The sequence below is a fragment of the Grammomys surdaster genome, unplaced genomic scaffold (assembly GCF_004785775.1).
Source record: "Grammomys surdaster isolate TR1022 unplaced genomic scaffold, NIH_TR_1.0 751, whole genome shotgun sequence".
NCBI lineage: Eukaryota > Metazoa > Chordata > Mammalia > Rodentia > Muridae > Grammomys > Grammomys surdaster.
Window position 1 is genome coordinate 1,543,051 of NW_021605170.1, and position 24,477 is coordinate 1,567,527.

Consider the following 24,477-nt stretch of genomic DNA (forward strand, 5'->3'; position numbering starts at 1 on the left):
TCTGGACACACTTTCCATTTGTACTTTTAGATAATATCACAGCATTGCCTTAATCAGGCTATATTTCAAATGTTCAAAGGTTTAAAATTTAAAGAGAATACATATGGTTTAGACATGAAAGCAGTTTGAAAAATGACAAAACATCAATGTTTCATAGGTATAATTTCCCCCAATTAGGCAAATATTCATTCACCTATACATTTTAAGAAATGGCTGACACATTCGTACAGAAGCTTGCATACACAATATTTACTATTAAAATATTGTTTAAAATTTAACCTTTCAAATCATAGCTAATATTACTTTAAAACAAAAGGCAGTATGAAGTTTAAACACAGAATTAGCAGAGAATCTGACACACTGTGACTCATGTGGAAAGCAGTGGTTCTTGTTAGAAGCTCTGTTAGAGTCCCGACAGCAGACACATGTCTCTCTGAAAGGTTAAGGACTCGGCCAGGCATGATGTAATGCTTCTGCAGTCCAGCACTTGAGAGCTGAGGGCAGGAGAGTCAGGAGATCAAGGCCAGCCTTGGCTACAGACTGAGTTCACCAAAGCCAGCCTGAGTACGTAAGACCCTGTCTCAAACAAGGACACACACACACACACACACACACACACACACACAAAAACACCAAACCAACAAACAGGTTCAGACAAAGAACACAAGTTAAAAACTCAACAAAACCTGTTTTATACACTCTATATATTCTTCATTTTTTTTTCAATCAGATGATCCCTTTTGGGTCGCTTAGATCAGGACTATAATACATCACTGACAGTCCTCTTTAGAATGAATAAAATCTATTCACTTTTAGAGGCCAAAATTACAAAACTTTTTATAAATTATGTCATTAAAAGAACATATTTCTTAAAAATGTAAATGAAAATAATTTAATTATTTTAGGGCAGTCAGAACACAATTTGTGATTGACATTTTGGTGTTTAAAGTAATCACTTTACCACACGCACTGTAAACATTTTTACCTTTCATTTAAAGTTGAGAGTTAATTTACAAATTGAGTTTTAATCAAAGTTATTTTCAAACATTGTCATAATGTCACTTTGAAGAGTCATATCAATGGTACCCGCCATCTGTAGAAAAGAGAAGATTCTAATTAGTTTAAGATCTATAACTTTATTATAACTTTATACAAATAGTTATAAATTTGAAAAAGCTTCATGTAGAATTATAAATAACTTAATGACCTCATCTACAATTTTTAATTAAAAATATGTGGTTTCTTTAAATATATTATCCATGTGATAAAATGCTACAAGAAAGTGGATATGAAGTTCAATTCTCCAACTAAGAAGAGCCTCTCAGTACTTAGGGAGTGCTAGTAAGTCTGCAGGCTGAAGCTGGTGGGAATGGCAAATACCCTTAAAAGGAAGGCAGAGCCAGGCAGGTCTTCCAGTTCAAGGCCAGCCTGGCTACATAGAGATATCCTAGCTTGAAAAACCAAACCAAATGAAACCAAACCAAACCCAAAGAGAGCAAGAGAGCAAGAGAGCAAGACAGAGAGAGAGAGAGGGAGGGGGGAGGGAGAGAAAGAGGGGGAGAGGGGAAGGAAAGGGGGAGAGAGGGAGAGGGGGAAGAGAAGGGAAGAGGGGGAGGAAAGGAGGAGAGGGAAAGGAGAGGGAGAGAGGAGAGGGAGGGGGGAGAGGAGAGGGAGAGGGGGAAAGGAGAGGGGGAGGGGGAGAGGGGGAGAGGAGAAGAGAGAGGAGAGGAGAGGAGAGGAGGAGAGAGGATGAAGATGAGAGTGCACTGTCTTGGTTGTTCCTGTAATCTAGGAGGCATTGGGCACTAGACACAGTAAATTGTTTTAACCAGGCTGTAACTCTAACCAGGGAGATCTGGACTCATCTGAACTCTGTGGGTGCCCACATACTCATGTGCACAAAGGCATACACACATATACAAATATGTAAACATACATGCACTCACCTGCATCACACACATGCACACACACAGGTAAGTGAATAAGAAAATAAATATTTTTAAAAGTTTAAAGTAATCTTAAGCAATCTAATCCTTGTGTGAGAGAACTGCAGCATGCAGATGTAAGAGCTATGGGCTGTCACTAATTCTGGCACTAACTGTGTAATAAAGTCTACCCAAGTATGTTCTCCATGAGCATGCTCCATGTGAATATGCTCAAACTGCAGGACAGGACTAGGAACAGTGCTCATTTACATATTAGCCATCTTTAAGAACTGAACTAGACCCTCCTCCCCACCACAAGAACTAGGTCCGTTGTTGCCTACCGCCCAAGATCTTCAAGCTACGTGCCCGCGAGTTCCCATTTGGACTTTTGCAATCAGAGATTATAGCAATGGCTTCAAAATGGAGGGCTACTCCATCTTGGTATTGTCACCCAGTATATGCAAGATACTGGCAGCATTATCATCATGCAATGCTTTGGATGCGAAGCCACCAGAATGCCTACAGAAAGTTCAGGGATTCCTATTTCACTTCCCCATGGTTCTTCCCTCATGGAGTTCTTCCCTGAACTCTCTTGCTTATGTGGCTTGGCATCCTTGGAACTCTCAAGGCCAGCACATGGCACAGCTGGAGTCTCCCTACAGTGTTTCCCATCTCTAAAGCCCTGGCTAGCTTCTGCATAGCAGCAATAGAACCCAGGCATCCACAAGAGAAAATGAAGCACTGTGTGAAGAGGAAGAGCTGGAGTCGCATTCAGATTATGAAGTGGAGGGCGGCCTGAGCAATATGGAAATCACTGAGGAGCTCCGCCAGTACTTTGAACAGACTGAGAAGCGCAGAGAAGAGAGCCGGTGACAGCAGCAGCTGGACATGGAGCGCCTGAATGACTATGTGAATGCGGACCACGGCCTGTACTTCAACCACCACAGGTCAGTGGAGCCCCCATCTGAGAAGCTCTGGGAGCTGCACCAAGCAGAGATGAGGCACTTGTATGGGAACAGTGCTGCCAAGATCCTGGCCATGGAGGCCGCTATGCAGATGAGCTTTGACAAGCACTGTGTCAGAAAGCAGCCGAAGTACTGGCCTGTCATTCCCCTGAAGTTCTGAGTCCTGAGCACCAGGACCCTAGGCAATGCCTCACAGTTCCTAGCCTTTCCCTCTTTATCTCTCCTGTACATTTTTTCAGAGAAAAAGGCCTGTATACCTATACGGTGGATACAGTCTGTCAGCCACTTATAATTCTGTCAACAGTACTGTTGCCACCACAAGGAATGTTCACGTGACATAAAGTGATAATTGTATGTATTGGACAGGCTCTCGATTTCCTCTGTAACAGTCCAGTTCATTGAAATTATTGCCTAGAGATAATGCCTATTGTTTTGCATTTTAAATTTCCTTCTTCACGATGTCCTCAATGTCATAAAAGCCTTAAGCCACATGTCATTTGTTGCTACATTTTTTTAGACCAGATTTTATACAGCACATGCTAGCTACAAATTCTTAAATCTCCCTGCTTCCACCTCCCAGATGCTAGCTTATAGGTTTGCAGCACCCACACTGGGCTTCTGTCCATATATTTTCTCAGACTGTAGATCTTTGGATCCCTCTGAAAACAATGCAAGTAAACAGTAAGACAAGTGGCACTTGTTACTCAGCTAGGTGTCAGCCCATATGCTCTATAAAAGACCTGAGAGTAAATATTCTGGGCTTGGCAGGCCATGTTGTCTGTGTCATAACTGCCTGACCCTGTCTTCATAGCATAAAAACAGCCATTGTTACTGAATAAACAAATGAATGTGACTGTGTTTCAATAAAACTTCATTTAAAACAAAAACAAACAAACAAACAAACAAACAAAAAGAACTGAACTAAAGTGAGAAAATGCTGTCCATCACCAGAAGCGTGGCTACTATATTCTTAGGCTTCTTCTGTCATGCAATGGTGGAATTCATTGAGAGAAGGTTTAGGACAAGCCTTGTACGAGGAAACAAGTGACATGTGAGGTCAGTGGGGATGCTCTAGGGAGGGCATCCACTTCCAATGACAGCCTCCAAGGTTCTCCATCGCAAGTAATAGCGAACATGAAAATTTTTTAAGGGCTCTCCCTCTGCACCGAGGACTCATCAGTCAGTGAGAGGTTAAAAGCCCTAGCAGCTAGTTGGCTGGCTTCTTAGATGTGAACTGGCATTGTCATTGGCTGTGTAGAAGACTTAGAGCTATGACCTACTACTAAAAGGATAATAAAAGTTTTAATTATTCAGCACCACAAAGATGAGAAGGCATGTCTGACTAACACATTATAGGAAATTCTTAAAATTTGCTTTATAGAAAACAAACAACAAAACTTCAATAAGACTTTTTCAATGCGAAGCTCCCAGGTTGCTGACTGTCTAGCCTGTGTAACTCCGTGAAGCTTGGTTCCTCCTGCTGCCATGTAAGAGCTGGAGATGTACTCCTGATCTGAGTGCTGTGGGACACTGCTCTACATAAAGCACACTGGAGAACTGGAAGAAAGTGTAATGAAACTGTTTTTATATTTAAGTAAAAATGAAAATTACTATTAGAGGTTATATGTAGAATCTTATTTTAATAATCTTTTTTTTTTTTTTTTTTTGGTTTTTGGACAGGGTTTCTCTGTGTAGCCCTGGCTGTCCTGGAACTCACTCTGTAGACCAGGCTGGCCTCAAACTCAGAAATCCGCCTGCCTCTGCCTCCCAAGTGCTGGGATTAAAGGCATGTGCCACCATCGCCCTAGAATCTTATTTTAGACTTACATCTATTTTAGCTAAAATCTACTCATGTAGACTACTTACAAATAGAGAATCAGTCTCTCAGGGATCATGGCTTCATGGCCACTTGACTTTGTGGCAGGCTAGAGGCTGGGGACTCCTTTCTCTATGTCCCGGTTACACTTCAGCCATGCAGATGGAAGACTACCGGGCTAAGGAAGGAGACCGGCATGATGAGGACTTTGAGGTGCTATTAAATGTCCTGAAAAGAGCTTAGGATATTGGCAATGCCATCAGGCCAAGCTGGGTTATTAGAGGATACCCAACTCTTGAAAAAGTACTAGACAGTGACTAAAGTCAGGCCTTTGTGAATCCCAACAAGAGGACTTATAAAATTTTAATAAAAAATTCCCACTTAACTTCCCCAAAGAAAAACAATCCCTATAGGCTTAAATTTTTTTAAACCTACTTTTAATAAGGGTTCTTAAACGTTTTGAACCCCTTCTAGTCCACCGTCCAGAGGAAGGGGAGGGAAGATGGTAAATAGGACAAGGGTATTCCGTTTGTCAGAATACCTATTTGAGAGGAAAGTAGGGAGAAAGCAAAGCAGGCAGAATTTCATTTGTTGTTTTCTAGGAAGTTAACATGCGATCAATGCCACAGCTAAGAAGAAACATTTAAACATAGGTATGCACAATTACAGTGGTAAGCAAGACTCCCATCAATAGATCCTTCAGAGTGAAACTGTGGAGTGGATCAAATGAACTTGGGATCTACAGAACACTCCATCCAGTAGCAACAGAAAACATGCTCTGTTTCGTACCTGCTCATTTAACTGGCTTTTCCAAACCAGATGACATTTTAGGCCACAAAGAAAGTTTTAACAAACACCAAATCACTGGAATAATCTCTTGTGTTCAATCAGATCACAATGGACTCAAACTAAAAATGAGTAGCATGAGAAACCACACACACAAACACATGGAAACTGAACAATTCACTTTCAAATGATCAGTGAGTCAACAGAAAATCTAGAATGAGAAGAAAATGAACAGACCCGAAGAGCTTGAGAATATCAGAGGCAAACAGAATGCTTCATGATTTTAGCACAGGACAACGACTGTTCAGCACAATAGCCTGGGAAATCTGGCAAGAACTGGCAAACACAATTGCTTTAAATTAACAACTGCAAATCAATAAGCACAAGGAATGAGACTGGAATGAGACAGTCTACAGAGTGTCAAAACCTGCCAGCTACTTATCTGATGGGGACTGCCACTCAGAATAGACAGATCAAACACAACAAGGACAAATAACTTAATGTGTAAATGAGGGAAAACCAATCTACTCCATAAAGGAGAACACAAAAGCAAGACTGAACGGCAACAAATGCATAGCCAAGTCCTCAGCACCTCCTGCTGCTGGAGCTCAAGACCACACTGCCAGTCCCTCTTCCCACAGCACAGATACTCTCAGGTATGGAGGGAGCTCTAAGGAATGCTGCCACTACAAATTAGTAAAGACATTATGGAAATCAGTCTGCATGTTCTTCAAAAAAAATCCTATAAATATACACCCTGCCATTCCTGGGCACATACCCAGAGGAATCAGCATCAGTAGACAACAGACATCCGAACATCCACCACATTACTGTGGCACTATTCACAATAGTTAGGTGCTCATTAACAGATGAATAGATAAAATTTATCATGTACATTATATCTATATCTAATCTATATCTATATCCATAATGGGATATCCGTCAACTGTTAAGAAGAGTGAATTATGTGTGGGCAGGAACATAATAGAACTGAAAACCATCACGTTCAGCAAAATACACCAGACTCAGAAAAGACTGCACTGTATGGAGGCTCGATTTTCGTTAAAGTCATGAGAACAGAAGGGAAACTATTTGACAAAGAGGCTCATGGGAAAGGCTTCAGTCAAGAGTATGTTGTGGGGTGTGAATATAGCTGACATATATTCATAATGAACCTAGTTATAATTTACACATAGAAATGAAACATACAGACACAGAAGGTACAACACAACGAGTTAATCCTAATGTAATATGGACTTGTGTCTATGTGTGTGTGTGTGCACATATACATGTGGAAGCTAGAGACTGACACTAGTATCTTCCCTGATTGCCCTCCATCTTCTCTACTGAACTGAGGTCTCTCACTAGAACCCAAAGCTCATTATTGGTTATGCGTGTCTAGCTAGCCACTTGCTCTGCTGATTCTTGTCTCCAACTTTCCAGTGTTCACCCTGCATTTAGATTTAGGTAGGTTCTTGGGATCTGCACTATGGCTTCATCCTTGCACAGTAAGTGTGTGCTTTACCCACTGAGCCATCTCTCCAGCCTCACACTATGGACTTAGGGAACTCGGGGTTACAGTGATATGCTGGTGCTGATGGTGCTGTTGTAGTCTGACTCCTCTGGGCATGGCAGACTGCCATTTTAAATAAGAGCAGCAGCATTATACACACAGGATCCTCACAAGATTAGGCATTTCCTTCCTCATGGAAAGGGAGAAGGCTCAAAGGTGAATGAGACACTTCTCCACTTCTTCCCCGCCCCCAAACCCCAGGATACAGAAGCAATTAACTGTTGGAGATGAGAAAGACTCCAGTGTACAGACGCCTAAAAGCTGCCATGTTCCTATACATGACCCCTCACCCACGCTTGCTCCTGTGAACAACTCCAGTTACACTCATGGGTTCAGCAAGCAAGGTTTACCTGGAATGGTGTTTTTAGATTGGAGGAAACAGACATGTCATTCAACACTTGACACAGGTAGGACCATGACAGTACCAAGTGCAGTTGCACTGGCCCCATGAATGACAGCCTCTGAAGTTGAATCCCTGAGTCTATGCAATCGAGGTGAGTTGTATGCCAGAGAAACACTGACCAGGAAGACAGGCCATGTCTGACATGATCTGAGGTTTCTAAGGATAGTAATGGTGAACAGTGAATTCCCTCATTTACATTCCAGTCACTTCCTTTAGGTGTTCAATGTGTGTTAATTTACTTTGTCACAGGGAATTGTTATTCTCTTTTTAAATGGAGGAACTTAAGTTATAGGAAGATTAAATAAACTGCCAGGGGCAAATCTAGTAAACTTCAGAGCCCGGCTTTTAGCCCAGGCAGTCTAGCTCCTACAGTGTGTCTGCAGTACAGTAAGTGTGCTCGTTTGGATTATGAGACCTGTATTTTAAGATCTTATTTTAGAACCCATCTGGACCAAAGAGGTGACATCATTGTCTCTGGAAAGCACTCGGAAATGAGAGGTGGAGATGCAACCTTTCCTTTCTTAGGTTTAGTGAGCTAGCATGTACTCACTGCTTCTCTTCTTCTACGCTCTTGCTCCTTCTCCCTCGCTAAATTCCGGTCTTTGAGAAGCCGGAGCTTGCTTATGTCTTGAGCTTCAGATGGTGGCTGCTGTTCACTCTGCTCTTCTTCATGAGACTTGTCTTGCACTTTATTTGATAAAGATTCTAGAGTCAATCCACTTCCAAGCTCCCTTAAAGAAATAGGATGGCTGAAAGTAGGTTTCAAGTTCCTTAAAATTTTTATTATAAAGACATGATTAAACAATAACAGAAAGCCATGTCCTGGGTCCCCAGCTGTCAGGGCATCCTTCTTGACTTCCCCTCCTTCCTTCTCTTTTTCCTCCTTTCCTGACAGGACCTTATGTGGCCCCTATGTAGCTAAGGCTGACCTTGAACTTCTGATCTTACTACCTTCCCCTTGTTGGGATTACAGTTGAGTACTACCACACTGGGGATCAAATCTAGGTCTTCGGACACATTAGATGAATATTACACTAACTGAGCTATATACATCTCCAAACCCCTGGACTTTACTTCTGAATGACATGTTTTACATAAGGGAACCTATATTAACAACAAAAAGGAAAGGTTTAGAAAACTGTGGCCCTGCACACATTTCAGGGAAATATATAATAATTTAAAATTTGGTAACATTTACATCTTTACTCGCTTGATTTCTTTGCTATTTCTGTCTTCTACTAAATAGATATAATAATTTAGAGAAATATTAGTAAGCTATACGTTTTTGTAATGACAACTTGTTGTGTGTTCTACTAGACAATTGTATCATAGTAAGTTGACAAATTGCCAAATATATTCCTTTGCCTCCCAAGGCATTAACAAGTTAATGCCAATAAGTCACAGACCTCTGATTTTCTTGAGATACTTTTGGGTCCTTTGCATTATGTTCCAGGTGTTTCCGCATTTGCTCCTGTGTCCGAGCCTTTACTTCTTTTTCTATTGCAGCTTTTCTAAACTGGTTGAAAAGCTCATCTGAAGATTTCAGTATACTTGATGCTTTCACTGGCTTCCCTAAACTTTTCCAAGAGTCTGCATTCTTAATCTTTATATCCTAAAATGACAAATATTGATTCAGCCTATGTTAGATGTCAATCAGATTTTAGAAGGAAAATGGTATCTTCTGACTTGGTAATAGAGCAGGCTAAGGTCATAAAAGCCTTCATGAACTTTAACTTTAGTTACAGAAAACAGATATTTAAACTCTATTTATCTAAGATCAAACTAAAACAGCAAGGTTTCAAACAACTTCAATGTAGTTTACTTCTGCATGTTAACAGGGTGAACTGCTAGATGTTTTGCCCAGACAATTATCTTAAGGGACGGTAGAGCCGAGGCTGAGGCTTTGAGTACTTCTAAGAAGGAAGAAAAGAAAGAGTATATTCAAAGTTTAAAAATTAGTCTCTAAGGCCTGGAACAGGACCTCACAGCTAAAGTTTCCCAAACATTTAGAAGACGAGAGCTGCCAGTGTGTGCTCTAAAGGAGGAGGGACTCTTCTGCAGACTAAAAGACGGCTTGATGACACTGTTACACACACAAGCAAGAGACTCATTCCAACAGCTTGGAGATACACAAGCAACGTAACTCATGTTAAATCTCAAGTCCTCTCAACACTTGAGAACAATCACGGTAGCTTTACCTTCTGCACAGGAGCATGACATTCCGGCTCCGGCACTGTGTGACTCTCAGCAGAGGTGTGCACCACAGGGGGGGCATGCAATACTCGCTTGCAATCACCTGGAAGCACATACTCTTTAGAAAGGAATAATACAAATACTTCAGGGTACTTATCTGGAGTTTAAATTTCTTTTTCCTTCCATGTCAGACATCATAAAAATAAAATAGCCAGATATAGTGGCACATGCTGCCTTTGATCCCAACAGTCAAGAGGCTGAGGCAGGAGGGTAATAAGTTCAAGGTCTGCTTGTACTACTTATAAGATCCTGATTAGGGAAAAAGAAATGAAACAAAATAAGGAGACACACATGCACATGTATGTCTATATACATATATATGTGTATATATGGAATAAGTAAAATAAGTTTCTATACATCTTTATTATGTTATCTGTTGGGTTATATTATAAAAGTAAACATTTATCATTTGAAGTGGCCTTTGATTTTTGTTGTTGTTGATTTTTACTGTTTTTGTTTTGAAACCATGAAGGGTTGACATATCATGTTGAACAGGCCTGTTCTCATGATATGGAGCTCTAGAGTTTGTAGACTGGATTCAGCTCCAGAGATGGATCTGGATCAGGCTATGCTAATCATAAAAATTCTGCTTTTCCCCTAGTAAGTCAATGAAAGGCTTCCAGGGAGGCAGGACATGGCACTCTCAACAGCCAGTGTAAAAATAAAAATGCAGAGCCTGGGACAATACATACATAATACCAACCTACCAGGCAGAACGTGCCAACTGCTGCTGTGACCAACAGCTTTCTGAGAGTATCTAAGGCCTGTCCCACAGGAGGAACTCACACCTTGCAGTATAAATTTGGTCAAAAGCTCATGGCTTGGCAATCAAAGACCACAGAAGAGAACCTGCTGATACTCTGTTAAATGGTCAAAATGTCTTCACGTTATTTACGGTTACGCACATAGATATGTGCTCTCAACCTTAGTCAGAAAATCTTTTTGTAGTGGGCAGCAATGCAGAAAGACACGTAGCTGTTCAAAGTGCAGAGAATACATGACTCTGAGTGCTCAGCTCTAAATGGGACACATGCCAATTTCCCCCTCAGGAAGCACCACAGAAGAGGTAGTGATGGGGATGGGGAGGGGTAGGTGAAGGGTTGTCTTCCAGACACAACATGGATGTTGTATTTATGAGCTCACAGTGGTTATCCGAACATGACCTGCACAAGATCAAGCTGGTCAGCATTTCAGCATGGAGAATAGAAGCTCAGAAACCCCACCCCTCGCTGAGGAGCTCACAAGCCCTATTGGCAATTGATAGCTGCGGGATAGAGTCGTCCTTTGTTTGGTGAGGTGGCTACTGATGGGTTGGGTGCCCAGGCTGTAGTGGCGGCTCCACATCACTGTGCATCGTCCCACAGCAATCAGCACTGACTAGACTCCATGGACTTGGTTTTTAATAGAAGAGGAGGATATGAAATTTGGAAGGAGACATGCAGGGAGAGGTTCAAGTGGATTTGGAGGGGATGTGACAGACAAAGACACAAAATACAACAATCTTGTTTGATCTCTCATCAATTTTGATTGGTTGATCAAAAGTATAGAGAAGAAAAGCAAAATCAGCTGACTCAAACTCATAAAATTCTAGATCTTCTGATGCTGTACAGGGGACTTGTATCTAAGCTTCTAGCTCCCCTCAGTCCCTTGTCTAAATCACATTTGTCTTCCAGCTGAGGTTAGATGAGAGCTAGAAACAGAACAGAGAGAAAATGTGACACTGTCAGAGGAGGCATGGGTTAAAGAAAGAACTTACATTTAGACCCTGGACAGCCCAACATATGCACACTTATAAGACCCTGAATACCCAACACGTGCACTTCTTAAGATCATGTGGGATGGGAAAGGAAAGTGCAGAACTACATGCCTTCTGGGCTGCCACCAGACTTCGGCAGGAAGTAGAGTCTATGTGAAAAGTAAACAAAACTCTAGAATGAGTCTCAACTTGTTGGTAAGAGGTAACAGTGTCGTCATCACTAAATAAAAGGGGAAGATTACAATCTGGATGTTGAGAGGCTGAAGAGATGGCTCAGCTGTTTAAAGCCCTGGCTTTTCCTGCAGAGGCTTGGGGCTCAGTTCCATCTCCCACACAGTGATGTATAACCATCTATAACTCTACTTCTAGGGGATATGACCCTGGCTTCCAGCCTCTGTGGGCTTCAGGCATGTATGTGGTGCATAGACAAACATGCATATCATATAAGAATTAAAATAATAAATAAAGCCCTTTTTAAAATCTGGGGATTAAAAACTGGGAATTTTGTTTTCACATGGTTTGCAGTGGTTATTTGATGTTTAAATAAAGATGCTGGCTAGTGTTGTACAAGCATGCCTGGGACCAGGTATATTTGAATTGTGCAAATAGCAACAGAAAAAAACAAAGATTTCCCAGGTGCAATCTACAGCAGACTGTCTCTCAGCCTTTCCGTCTCGTGCTATCTAGAGAAGCACATGTGGGTGAGCAGGGCAGCTATGGTCAGCACACCACTTTGAGGGGGAAGATCAGGATTGTTCAGCAAGCCTGGGTGGGAAGCTCTGTAGTTAAACAGAAAAGGAAGCACCTGGCCAGGGAAGCGACGTACACCTGTTTTCCCAACACTTGGGATGCTGAGGTAGGCAGATTGTGAGTTAGAAAATAAAGTACATACATAGCACAACCCAGTCTTAAAAGAAAACCAAAGTTAAGGCTATCAATCAGAATCATATCTAAAGACAGTCATACCAAAAGGTAACTGCAGGAAACATTCAGAGAGGTGGGACAATCAAGAGAACAGGGTCACCGAAGCCTAGGATGGCAGCGAGGGTCCAACTGGGAGCAACACTGTCATCAAAGTTATCACTTGACACATCAAAAAGCATGACTCTCCTTTCTCTGGAATCCTCACCTCTGTTCCTTGTGTGCTTCCTTCCCATGAGCCCATGCTGACCCACCTGCATAACCAACACAACACAAATGCCTCATGGGTGCAGTGCTCAGCTTGCCTGACAAGTGTCTTTCAACCTTTTTTCTTGTGAGCGCTCACTGCAACATCTCATTGTCTCCTCTTCTGCTCTCCAAGAGCTACCCCTAGCCTCCCTTTACAGGAAGTATAACTGCCCCAAGCACAGTCTTTGCTCAGAGCTCCATCAGCTTTCTACTAACTGCACTCCCACCCACGACCAAAGCGTTTCAGCTGCTAGCGTCTGTCTTTGTGATCGGCCCTTGTCAACCTGTCCAGACTTCTTTCTACATTCCTGTTGATCAAACCAGAGCGTTACTCATGTTGAGGTCAGTTTCTTAAAAGCCGTCACACATTCTGTTCTTCCATCTGGACTGCTCAGTCTAAATTCACATCTGCAGTGCCCAGCTCAGATGCCCACAGCAGGGTTCCCCTTCCTGAAGGTTTAGTCATCAGGCTGGCCTTGCCAAGGCCAGGGTCAAGTGGGAATCTAGAACACCACTCTATAGCCTCTTCCTCCTCAAGGGCGGTGCCATTCTTACCACCTGTTCACAACCACACTCTTGACAGCAGCAACTTCTTCCTACTCTGCTTAGGAGCTACTAATCTGCCTTCGAACATTCAAATCTTTTGAATTGAAAAAATAACTCTTCTGGCTGCTTTAAAAAGCTTTGTGTTTGTGTTAGTGACCCAGCTATTTCCCACTGGCCTCACTGAAGCATCTACCAGGGTCCATATTTCCCAGTTTGTAGAACTCAGGCTACTACAACATCTGCATAAGCTTGGAAAAGCAGTGTTCCTGTTGCCAGTTTAGGCCTCTCTGTCCCTGTGCCTCTATAGGCTCTGCAGCCAGTGGCCCAGGTAGTGGCCCTTCTCAGCCCCCTCTTCTCTCATTACCTCTCCTTCCTTTTTCCCTCCTGTCTTTCTAATTTTTCCTTTTCTTCTTTTAAGATTGGGATGGCCTCAAACTTCCAGGCTTAGGGAATCCTCGTGTTGCAGAGCAGAATCAGGACTAGTACTTTTAATTTGTTAATTTTTTTACGGACATATTCTTTCTTAGTTTGCACATGTTCCTTCTTTCCTTCATTTCCTTCCTTCCATCCTTCTTTCCTACCTTCTTTCCTTCTGATGGCTTCCTAAATGACATCTACTTTATCTTAATTATTTGTGGCAATGCTTAAATGATGTCAGACTCTTTTAGTGCCAGATGCCCATTTCTGCTTTTTCTCCATCCAGTTGGATAGCGGAATGAGCTCTACCTCGCACTTCCCGTCCAGCTGTTAGACGACCTGGCAGGTCAACTCCTCTCAAGTCTTACACCTTCTGCTACAAAACTACCTTCCTATGCTCATAGCAGTAGTTTTGGTTGTAGCAACTTTGACTTAAGATACAAACTCAGCTTTCTTATGTGGTACTGACTAATCAGAGTATCTTCAACTTAGCCCACCATTTAGTAAGCAGCAAGTTTTTTCTTTATAAATGTTTTATTGCTGTTTTCCCAGTGCTGGGTACTGAACCTCAGGCTCATGCATGCCAGGCAAGTACTTTACCAATGAGCTACTCTCTCAGCCCTGAAAGTGTTGTGCTTTTTTTTGGGGGGGGGGTCTTTTTGTTTGTTTGCCATGTTTCTGTTTGAAGTTCCTTGTTGCATAAAAACTAAAAGTCAAAATGCTATGGTAGTCTGAGAAACAAACTGGGACCCAGAACAGCTGCATGTTCTTATTCTTCTCACAGGATGCAAATGTTCTTCCTCTGGACACACTCCACCCTGCCTTAGCTGGCTCATCAATCTGTGCCTGCCTCTTTCTCACTGGTTTATGGTTTACTCATGGTTTGTAGGTCTTTTGCATATTGGGGGTTGGGGGGTACTGGGAATTGAACCAGAGGCCTCATATATGCCAGCAATACAATCTACCATTGAACTACAAGCCTAGTCCTCAATCCATGTTTTTCTTGATTTCCATTTTCTTCTCCTCAAGGATGAGCTACAGTTTTAGTTACAGACAAAACAGAACAGCACGGAGCCTCGCACCAGAAGCAACAAGAGAATCAAGACCCCCATGCTCCTCCCAGGCTGGAGTTCAAGGCCATCCCTGGGCACATAGTGAGGTCAAGGAGAGGCTGGAGTGTGCCTGACTCTGACAAAAGGAAACAGTAAACCTGCTTTGCACTCACCACGGCAGCTTGCTTTCCACATGGTGGAGCAGCATTCACCAAAGCAGCTGAAATACGGTTCAGCTTGGGCAGGGAGGGAGAGCCTTCATTATCTACACACCCGAACAGATTGAGTATGGATCACATAAGTATAATGAGTGCTTATGCACATAAAGCACTTTCCTGAACATGGCTCATTCAGTGAGCCTTGAGTGTGTGACACTGACAACGCCATTGTGTCCCCACACGTGACCTCTGGACACACGTGGCCTCTAGAGTCCACTTCTCATCCATAATGGCTGACTTGTGTTTCTTACCTGAAGGAGGCTGAGTCTGCACAGAGGCAGTGTTCTCCGTGGCCTGCAGATGCTGTGACACTTGGCAACCAAGCATCTGCTGGGAGTGCTTCCCTGGAGCTCCGCATGGTGCTGTGCTCTGCTGAGCAAGGGGAGCTTCAGCAGAGGCTATGTCTTGCACAGAAGACTGTATCTGCTAGACAAAGATCAAGTTATCCTTCAGACTTCTAACTACACAAAAGCCTAATTAAGAGCACTGGAACACAAGACATAGCAGCAGACTAACGATGCTTTAATGGTACCTTTTGAAAAGCAATACAACTTAAGTCACACAGTCCTGCTAGGGCAGACCCTGTAGATGAGAAGACCGAGGTCTAGGAAGAGTAAGGAAGAGCAGATACCTTGCTGATGCATGCCTATGATCTCAGATCTCCACAGCCCTGAAGGCTGCTCTCCTAGTTTGTGTTCAGAAATCTTGCACAGGACCCCACACACCCCATTTTTTGTACAAAGGCAGTTCCTCTGTCTTCACAGCCTTAGATTGAGCTCAACTTTCTAAACCTTGCTCTGCTTAACTTATATAGTAGTTGTATTTATTGTTAGAATATTTCTAATCATTTCCTTTGAGGGGAAATCTTTGAACACCTAGTTAATGACTGAAAACAGTAACTTTTTAATAAAAACAAAATAAAAAATGTTTTATTTTTCTTTTCTTTTTTAGTCTCTTGCTATATAACTCAAGCCAGCCTAAATCTGTAGTCCTCCTTCCTCTGCTTCCTCAGTGTGGACACTATTTATGTGCAAAACCACGCCTACCAACCCCCCCAAAAAACATTATAAATAAAGCTACTACTATACTAGCTGTTACAACACATACCCTGTTTTCAATGCTGAGTTTAAAGATTCAACTTACCTTTACATTTTCTTTTGGAGGCAAATCATTCTGTTTTACTCCAGTAAATTTAGGCAATATTTCTGTAAACATATATAGATAATTATTTCAACATTTGTAAGTTTAAAAGAAAAGCCCTACCAAGTTAGTTTTTCTATAAAGTAGCATGAAACTAAGAACCCACCAAAAGGACTCAGTTCCCCTGTCACAGGACATCAGTCACAGGTAAAGCTTTCAGGTAGACAAGACCAAGTTCAGGAGCTCATTATAAAGTGACTATGGTTGGTGACATATACATATTTGAAAAATGCTAACGTAGTAGCTTTTAGGTGTTTTCAACACAGAGAATATATAGTGATAGACATGTCAATGTAGGTGACTCAATTGTTTTGAAGATTCACACATACATCAAAATCATGTCAGACACCCTAAATGTGTCTTTTTATTATTTATCAAGGAAAGAAAGAAAATAATACCATTGGGGCTAATGGAGAAAAAAAGAAAAAGAAAAAGCTCATTTCAAAAGAATACCTTTAATACAAATCTCTTAAAGACACAGATTTTGCCATATTTAAATTAGTCTACTTTTGTTTAAATGGGAAAAGTTATTTCTCCAAACTTCTTTGTTCAGGATGGAATAAACACCCATTCAGAAATTCTACTTTGGATTATGTTCCAGCAAAAACCAAGTGTGCTCTTTGACCGTAAGGAGCTTCAGGGAACATTTATAAAGAAAGTCACAAACAGAGCTCAGGTTTCAGACATGGCACCAATTGCACCAGCGAAGGAGCTGTAAGTGTAGCCCCACAGGGCTTCGGTAAAATCACAGAGAATCTACCACAAGAGAAACGCATGTTACTTATTCATCTGTGTGGGCACAGAGGATGCACTTATTATAAGTGAGATATCTGACATCCTTACTAAACTCGAAGATTCATCTGATAATAACCTTCTACTTGAAACTTTAGCAGTTTGGACTAGATAACAACAAATAGGTTTTCTGTTTTGTTTTGAGACAGTGTCTCATATAGCCTCGAATAGCCTCAAATGCACTATGTAGCTGAGCATGATCTAGTCAATCCACCTGGTTTGTGTGAACCCGGCTTACTCAGGCTGTGTGCAGCCTTCTCTTTCATTTCAGGGCTCCAGAGAACCAGTGGGTTTTACAGGACCTCCTTTGCCTTCAGAAATATCTGTGCAGATGACATTGGAAGTAGAAGCAAATACAAAAGCCCTGTCTGCCATGGCATGGCAGGATTCTTTCCCATTTATGTACAACAGCCCGTGGTGCTATTCTCCCCAGCACAGGCCTCTGCCACGCAGAGACGCAGAAGATGGTCCACCACTCCAAGCCAGCTGTCACGAACCACGTCAACAGTGTTTGGTTCGGGCTCAAGGGTACCAAGGCTGCGTCAACAGTATTTGGTTCGGGCTCAAGGGTACCAAGGCTGGTCAAAACCAACTGTTATTCAAACTTAAAGTATTCTAATTGAATAATTACCTTCTGCCTCCTGAAATGCCATCAGTCTCCACTGGATGTGCTACTGTTCTTTTCTCTCTTAAAATATGTGATGCTGGACACTGTTAAAATTGCTAAATGGCACTCAAAGCTGCATTTTAATTTAACGAATTAAAGTATTTAAAATGACACAAACCAGTATCACTCAGCCAAGACTGATTTTAGTGTGGGGTTAGGTAGAGGGGTGATGGGAGAGACTGAACACACAGGGTAGAGGTCCAGGGCTCCTTCACACTTAAAGGAGAAACTACAGTTTCAGCTTTGAACAAAAAACAAAAACACATTTCATTAATATAATAACATACATATTTATTAATATATCTTATTCAAACATGCACCTAAACTACAATGTCCTACAGCATAAACACCTTAGTGAAGTAAAAATACGACATGCCACATTGGTGTTCTGCTAAGAAAAGCAGAAGAATATTTCTTTAGTTTTATGACATATAAAACTAACACTTAGGCTTATAAACATTAGAACCTCAAGATCTTGAGATGCTAGCAAAAGGCAAAGAATATTAACTAGAAATTTCAAAATTACCTAGCTCATATAGTGTGTGTATCACTGCACTACTGCATTTTAATACTTGAATGCTTTATGGAACACGAGGTGAGCGAAGGGAGCCTATGGCTCAGCACTTTGCTTCTGATCTCGGGTAATCACGTCTCTAGGCCATGGTAAAGTAAACTGTGTTTCTGGCTTTGGGAATTAAAACATATATGCACATTTTTGCTATTGAGCTTAACATCATATTTCAATTAGTAATAAAGATCTACCAGATTTGGGAGACATCAATTAAGTTGACCACAATTATGACCACATATCTATTAACAGTAATTTCTCTGAGGCCTCAGAGAAATGCCTACATTAAGAAACTCATATCAAATAATAAACGTGAACCATGAATCAAATGCATATGATGCATGTTCTATTTGAATTTCACATCTCTCAAAAACATAATTAAAAACTTTTGTTATAAAGTATTTATTCTAAACTACACAAAAAATACTTACTAGAATTGAAAAAATAGCTGGAATTAATGGGGAGTCGGTTAAAAGGTAAAAAGCACTTGTTTATCTATCAAGGCATTGAGGCCAAAGCTCCAGAGACACCAAAACAGCAAGCTGGTTTGGAATAAAATCCCAAGAGGCACCACAATACAAAGCCAGAGTGTGATGATGTCACACACAGAAGAAATAGTTACCAACATTTTTGATATTTGAGAAGCGAATTATGTCCCATTCTGAAAGTCTATGGAAGTGACTGAATTCGTTGTGTGGCAGCTGCATCTTACTCTATAGAGACAGCAGGCCTTGAGGTATGGAGGGACTTGTCCAGATCACATTCTAGTGATTTACAAACACTGACAATCAGTTCTATACTAAGCAATTTGGGCCCTTTAAAGAACCGTTCGCGATTTTCCTTGTTTCTTTAACATTAAGAAAAAAACAGTCATAAAAACGTGCTCCTTCTACAAAGAGGATTTCAACTTGAGTCAGGAAAGAGAAAGCCATAAAAGAACAAACAACTACAATTATTCTCAAATATGATAGCACCTTAGAAGCCTTAACTATTGGTTACTTGCTGCGTATGACTATCTGACAGTATATACATGTGTGTCATCTGAGCCTGGTGCCTGCAGAGGCCAGAAGAGGATATCGGATTGCAGAGTTACAGATGGTCCTGAGCCACATGTGGGTGCTGAGAACTGAACCCAAGTCCTCTAGAAGAGCATCCAGTGCTCTCAACTGCTGAACAGTCCTTGCGGCTGTATCACCTCCAACCCCTGGTATATTTTAAAGACTATGAATCATATCTGTCTCTATGTCCATTCAAATCTAGATTTAGACAGAGTATTATAAAAAGCTTTTAGACCATTCTAATGTTGCCAAAGTCAAGACATACTATTACAGATAATCTATTTATCCAGGAAGATATAGCTTGTATAGGAAAATAAAATTAAAAATGCTTGAGAAAAAAATGACTATCGCAAGGTCCAACGGCAATGCAGACCTCGGCGTATGACCAGCTTTTATTTTATTGTACTAAGCCTGAATCCTTGGCTTTGATCTTTCTAAACCATTCTAGTTCTTTGAGTCAAAAGATGTTAGTTGATGATAACTTTAATCATATTCTCAGTACTTCTGCAGAAGACCTCGACGACAGTGAAGCGACAAATCACTTATTCCTACTTTGAAGTCACTGATAAAAGAGAACTAATGTTATTACTATGGTGTTGCTTTGTGTTACCTGTGTATTAATCACATTAAACATGTAATGTTATTAATATGGTATTGCAGATGCCTCAAACATTCAGACTGTCTGGGCTTAATACTTAAATAGTTTTCAAGATTATTTCCTATAAGGTTCCAATCAAAAGCATTGGTATTTTGTTCATTTGAATTTGATTTTCGAGGCTGAGCTTCATGCAGTTTGGGCTGGCTTAGAACTTGTCCAAGGATGGCAGTCTGCCTTCACAATCCAAGTGTGAGAATCAGAAGTGTAATCACTAGGCCTGGATCAAAGTGCTATGGATGACGAGCTATAGGGTTATTTATCTCAATAATTTGAATACATTCCTCTTTATCATGTAACCCAACTGTGACAAGTGTCAGAGGTGTCTTAATAGCCCTACCTGAGCACTAGAGCAGTCGACACAGGCTAGGCCAGAATTAATTTTATTTTGAAGCCTCATCCATATCATGCATTTTACACTTGGTATTTTAACAGACATAAAAAATAAACTTAAAGGTTTTATATTTGTACCAATGTTTAATGAATGTTCTTGATTTATCTGTACATGACTACAGATGTTGATGTCAGTCAAAATGAATATTTAAATGATCAGATTACATTGAAATTTGCAATGAAATACTGCTTCTCATCTGTATGTTCTCATATTTATTTTAGAAAGATTTGGGATTTCATTAGCAACTCTTTATCTTGAATCAGATTATATATCTTACTTGAAATAATAATTAAATGACTTTCCTAGATTTTTTTTAACAAGATATTCCTTGGAAATCTGTACTTTACTATGTAATTAGTACTCCTTAACCAAGTAAAAAATGAGCATTTTTTAAAAAATGTACAAATGAAGTTTCAAAATAATGTGCAGTAGCTCTTTAGGTGATCCAGAACAAACAGCCCTGCAGCTACTTAGAAGATTCATGTGGTTTTCTGTAGTACCTGTGCTTGCTAGCTTTATGTTAGTTTGACCAAGCTACAGTCACTGGAGAGGAGGGAGCCTCAACTGAGAGAACACCCCTTATGAAGATCAGGCTGTAGGCAGGCCTATTGGGCGTTTTCTTAATTAGTGGCTGATGGGAAAGAGCCCAGCCCATTGTGGGTAAAACTACCCTTGGGCTGGTGGTTCTGAGGTCTGTATTCAAGCAGGCTCAGCTGAGCCGTGGGAGCAAGCTAGGAAGCACAGCCACTGTGGCCTCTGCATCAGCACCTGCCTCCAGGCTCCTGCCTCACTTGAGTGTGTCCTGACTTTCTTCCATGATGAACAGGGACTTCGAGTGGTGGGCAGTTGTTCTGTGGGAGCTAGGAACGTAATGTCGAGAGCAATGGACACGGTGGAATTTGGTTCTTCCTTCTTGAAGTGAGAAATTATTTTTTGTTTTACAGAAGCCCACAGTTGATTTTAAACTTTAAATGAGAGTTTAGATTTTATGAAGATTTTTATTTTACAAGAAAGTTTGCATAAAAGACTTTGGACTTTTAAATATTTGAGTTTTTAAAGACTATGGGACTTTAAAATTTTAGAATATTTTAAGTTGTGATGCTCGTATTAATGTGAGATCTCAGGGATGAACAAGAAACAGAAGGTTGTGGTTTAATAGTGATGTGTTTGTGTGTCAAGCTGACAAGGGGTCAGTTGTACTGGATAGTTTTATGTCAACTTGACACAAGCTACACTCACTGGAGAGAAAAGTCTCAACTGAGAAACTGCCTCCATGAGTTTGGGCTGCAGGTAGGCCTGTGGGGCATTTTTTTAAATTGGTGATTGATGGAGGAGGGTGCAGCCCATTGTGGGTGGTGTCACACCTGGTCACTATTATTTTCTATAATAGAGTAGGCTGACCGAGCTGCTCCTGCCTCCAGATTCTTGCTCTGAGTTCCTATGCTGACTCCCTTCCATGACGAACAGTGCTGTGGAGGTGTACACCAAATAAACTCTTTCCTCTCCAATTGCTTTGGTCTTGGTGTTTTATCTCAGCAATCAAAACCCTAACCAGGACATCACCTTTAGAAATTTTGCCTCACCTAAATAGAGCGCTATTACAGGGAAACCAGCCCACAATCCAGCAAGAACAGAAACTTAACAAGAGGAATCTGCCCCTGCTGACACCCAACATCCTAAAGGACTAGGACTAAAGGAAACAAAGACAAAGTTGTCATCGTCAAGTAGCTGAAATAATCCAGGGAGAAAGTGCCATAAAACTGAGCCGTTGACACCGTGACTCCGTTACGGAAGGGGCAGGAGTTGTGGGCTTCACCTTAAACTGAGAATGGACAGGCAGTTAGCAATTAATACATGGGAAGAGACATTTCCTCAGTGGGTGACCACCAGCTTTCATCCTCAATGGCACTCACTGGGACACACACACTCATGCACACACGCAGATATACACACATGCAGGCACACATGCACATACAGAGGTAGAAGGATCAGTTGGGAAAAGGAAAGGGATGAACAGGAGTGAAAGAGGACACAGGTGAGTAGTATCAAAATATGTACATGTATGGAAATGTCATAACGAACCATTGTTAAATAGAATTAACATATGCCAACAAAATGTTAACAAATCCAGTAAGACAAGTATTAAAAGGAAGACAAATTTTAAAATATGATTAGCTCTTTAATAAGAAAGTATGTATGCCGCCAAAGCTTTCAGAACTGTTGCCTCTGTTATCTAGACTCTCAGGACCATGACAACCAACTGCATCCATTCTGAACAAATCACCATCAATTATAAAGTCAACATCTTACTGAGACTTTCAGTTAATTTTTGTTTTAATAAAACAAGGGTTTATCACTAGTCTATGGTGGCCTCGGCTTCCTGAATGCTGGGGTTACAAGTACCTGCCACTATGCCTAGGCTTTATTCTTATTTGATGTCTTGTTAATATACCCAATTTTCACTTTTTGAGGTGGTAAATAACCCATTTCCACCAAACAATGAAAGTTGACAACATGCTTGTCATCTACTGCTTGAAACTGTTACACACACACACACACACACAGGAACAGAGGTGCTTTCCTTACTTTTATAAGAATATTACACTGATGGGGGTCTGACTTATTTTTTTCTCTCTAATTTATAATCCTGCTTAAAAATTGTTATTCTCAGGGAAATAAAAATGTTCTTGGTTTACACACTAGAAATTAGTAAGTCTTATGGCATTTTAAAGTATTTAGTATTAGTATTAAAGTATTTATTATCAGTTTAGTATTAAAGTATTAAAAGATCCTATACTTAATTTGCTTATTAAACAAATAGATATAATTTTTCCCAGTTTAGACTTTACAATTTATAATACGCTTAAACAGTGTTTCCCTCTAGTAAGGTATATAGATTGCATGTTCAAAAATTAAAATTTCAAGAATAAATGACAAGCCAGATATAGCAACACATGCCTGTGATTCCAGTACTCAGGGGTCTGTGAGAGAAAGAACAGGAGTTTGAGTCTATCCAGGGCTACACAGTGAGATTCCGTTTCAAACAACAGCAAAAGACAATTTCTGTGCCCACTGTGAAGACAAACTAGTCTCAGTGTAACAAGTTACAAACTATTCATAAGATGGCTACATAAATAAATAAATAAATAAATAAATAAATAAATAAATACTGCTGAGGAATATGTATAGTTTGATGGTTAAGTTGATTTCCTGGTGTATTATGTAAGACCTTGGGTTCACTCTCCAGTGCCAAGAGAGGGGATAAAATTTGTTGCTTTTAACATTTTATATTTTTAAAAGCTTCTAGATCAGTCTACATGTGCCGGCCTACGACCTATTGCTTGAGGTCATAAATGCAACTGATTTTTTTTACAGTACTGTCTTATGCTCAGAAGTCAAATATAAGAAATACTTTATAATAAGAGCTGCACATGACTTTAAAATGCATTAGAATGGAAAATCCTAACCAGAGCAAAACTTCTGTTGAACTTTATAAAATTGTTCTGCAAGTTCCAGACCAGCCCGGGAAACTCAGTGAGAACACAGCTCTGTGCTGGAGTGCTTGCCAGGCGTGCACAGGTGCCCTAGTCCCACCACCACACAACAGAAGCAAATCTCTCTGGAAAACATGACACCAACCATTAATGCTGGTCAGAAAATACAATTTCAGCAATGGTTTAGGATTAGAATTCTGAGTTTGAGCTGTTCCATTAAAGTTAGAAAAAAAGTTTCTGTAACATTTTAAGAACATGCAAATGGTGATAAACATTTTCTTCTCTTCAAGTGATATATTGGAATATAATATCAAGGTGTAGTACAGCACACCTGCAGAAGCAGGAGGATTGCTGAGTTCAAGTCTACTCTGGCCTACAATGTGAGGTCAGGCTACACAGTAAGCAAGGACAGTGAAGAGGGGGGAGGGAAGGAAGGAGGGAAGGAATTCTAAATACTAAGGTGCTATACCAAAAAAACTCTATGTGGTATTTTTTCTTCTAACACTCAAAGCATTTACTGAATTTTTTAATTTAAATAATTCAAACTAACAGAGTAATAGCTTTATCCTACAAATAAAAGACAAGGTGCTATAACTTATTAGGCCACAAATGCTTTATTAGATAAAATTACAATTGTTAGTTACAATTTAAAATACTAAATGCAATTTAGATTTTTCCAGTATTGTTTTATGCTTAGAAGTCAAATATAAGAAATACTTCATAGTAAGAACTCTAAAATGAGTTTTAAATGTATTAAAGTAACAAATTC

At 40.6% G+C, this 24,477-nt stretch overlaps 1 protein-coding gene and 1 pseudogene across 2 annotated transcripts in view; one reads left to right on the forward strand and one right to left on the reverse strand.

Moving 5' to 3' along the window:
- Positions 1-362: 362 nt before the first annotated feature.
- Brdt (bromodomain testis associated) overlaps positions 363-24,477 on the reverse strand; it is a 61,319-nt gene continuing 37,204 nt past the window's right edge. Inside the window, exons 12-18 of one of the 2 annotated variants that reach the window (XM_028782382.1) lie at positions 16,024-16,085; positions 15,132-15,306; positions 9,667-9,764; positions 8,875-9,080; positions 8,019-8,199; positions 986-1,093; positions 363-494 (exon numbers count right to left, since the gene is read on the reverse strand). In XM_028782382.1, the coding sequence (XP_028638215.1) occupies positions 1,025-1,093; positions 8,019-8,199; positions 8,875-9,080; positions 9,667-9,764; positions 15,132-15,306; positions 16,024-16,085 (791 nt within the window). In that variant the 3' untranslated portion in view covers positions 363-494; positions 986-1,024. Of the gene's footprint in view, positions 495-721; positions 1,094-8,018; positions 8,200-8,874; positions 9,081-9,666; positions 9,765-15,131; positions 15,307-16,023; positions 16,086-24,477 lie in introns of those variants that run through there. The other variant, XM_028782381.1, reaches the window with a different exon arrangement.
- On the forward strand, positions 2,335-3,050 carry LOC114633749 (annotated as a pseudogene).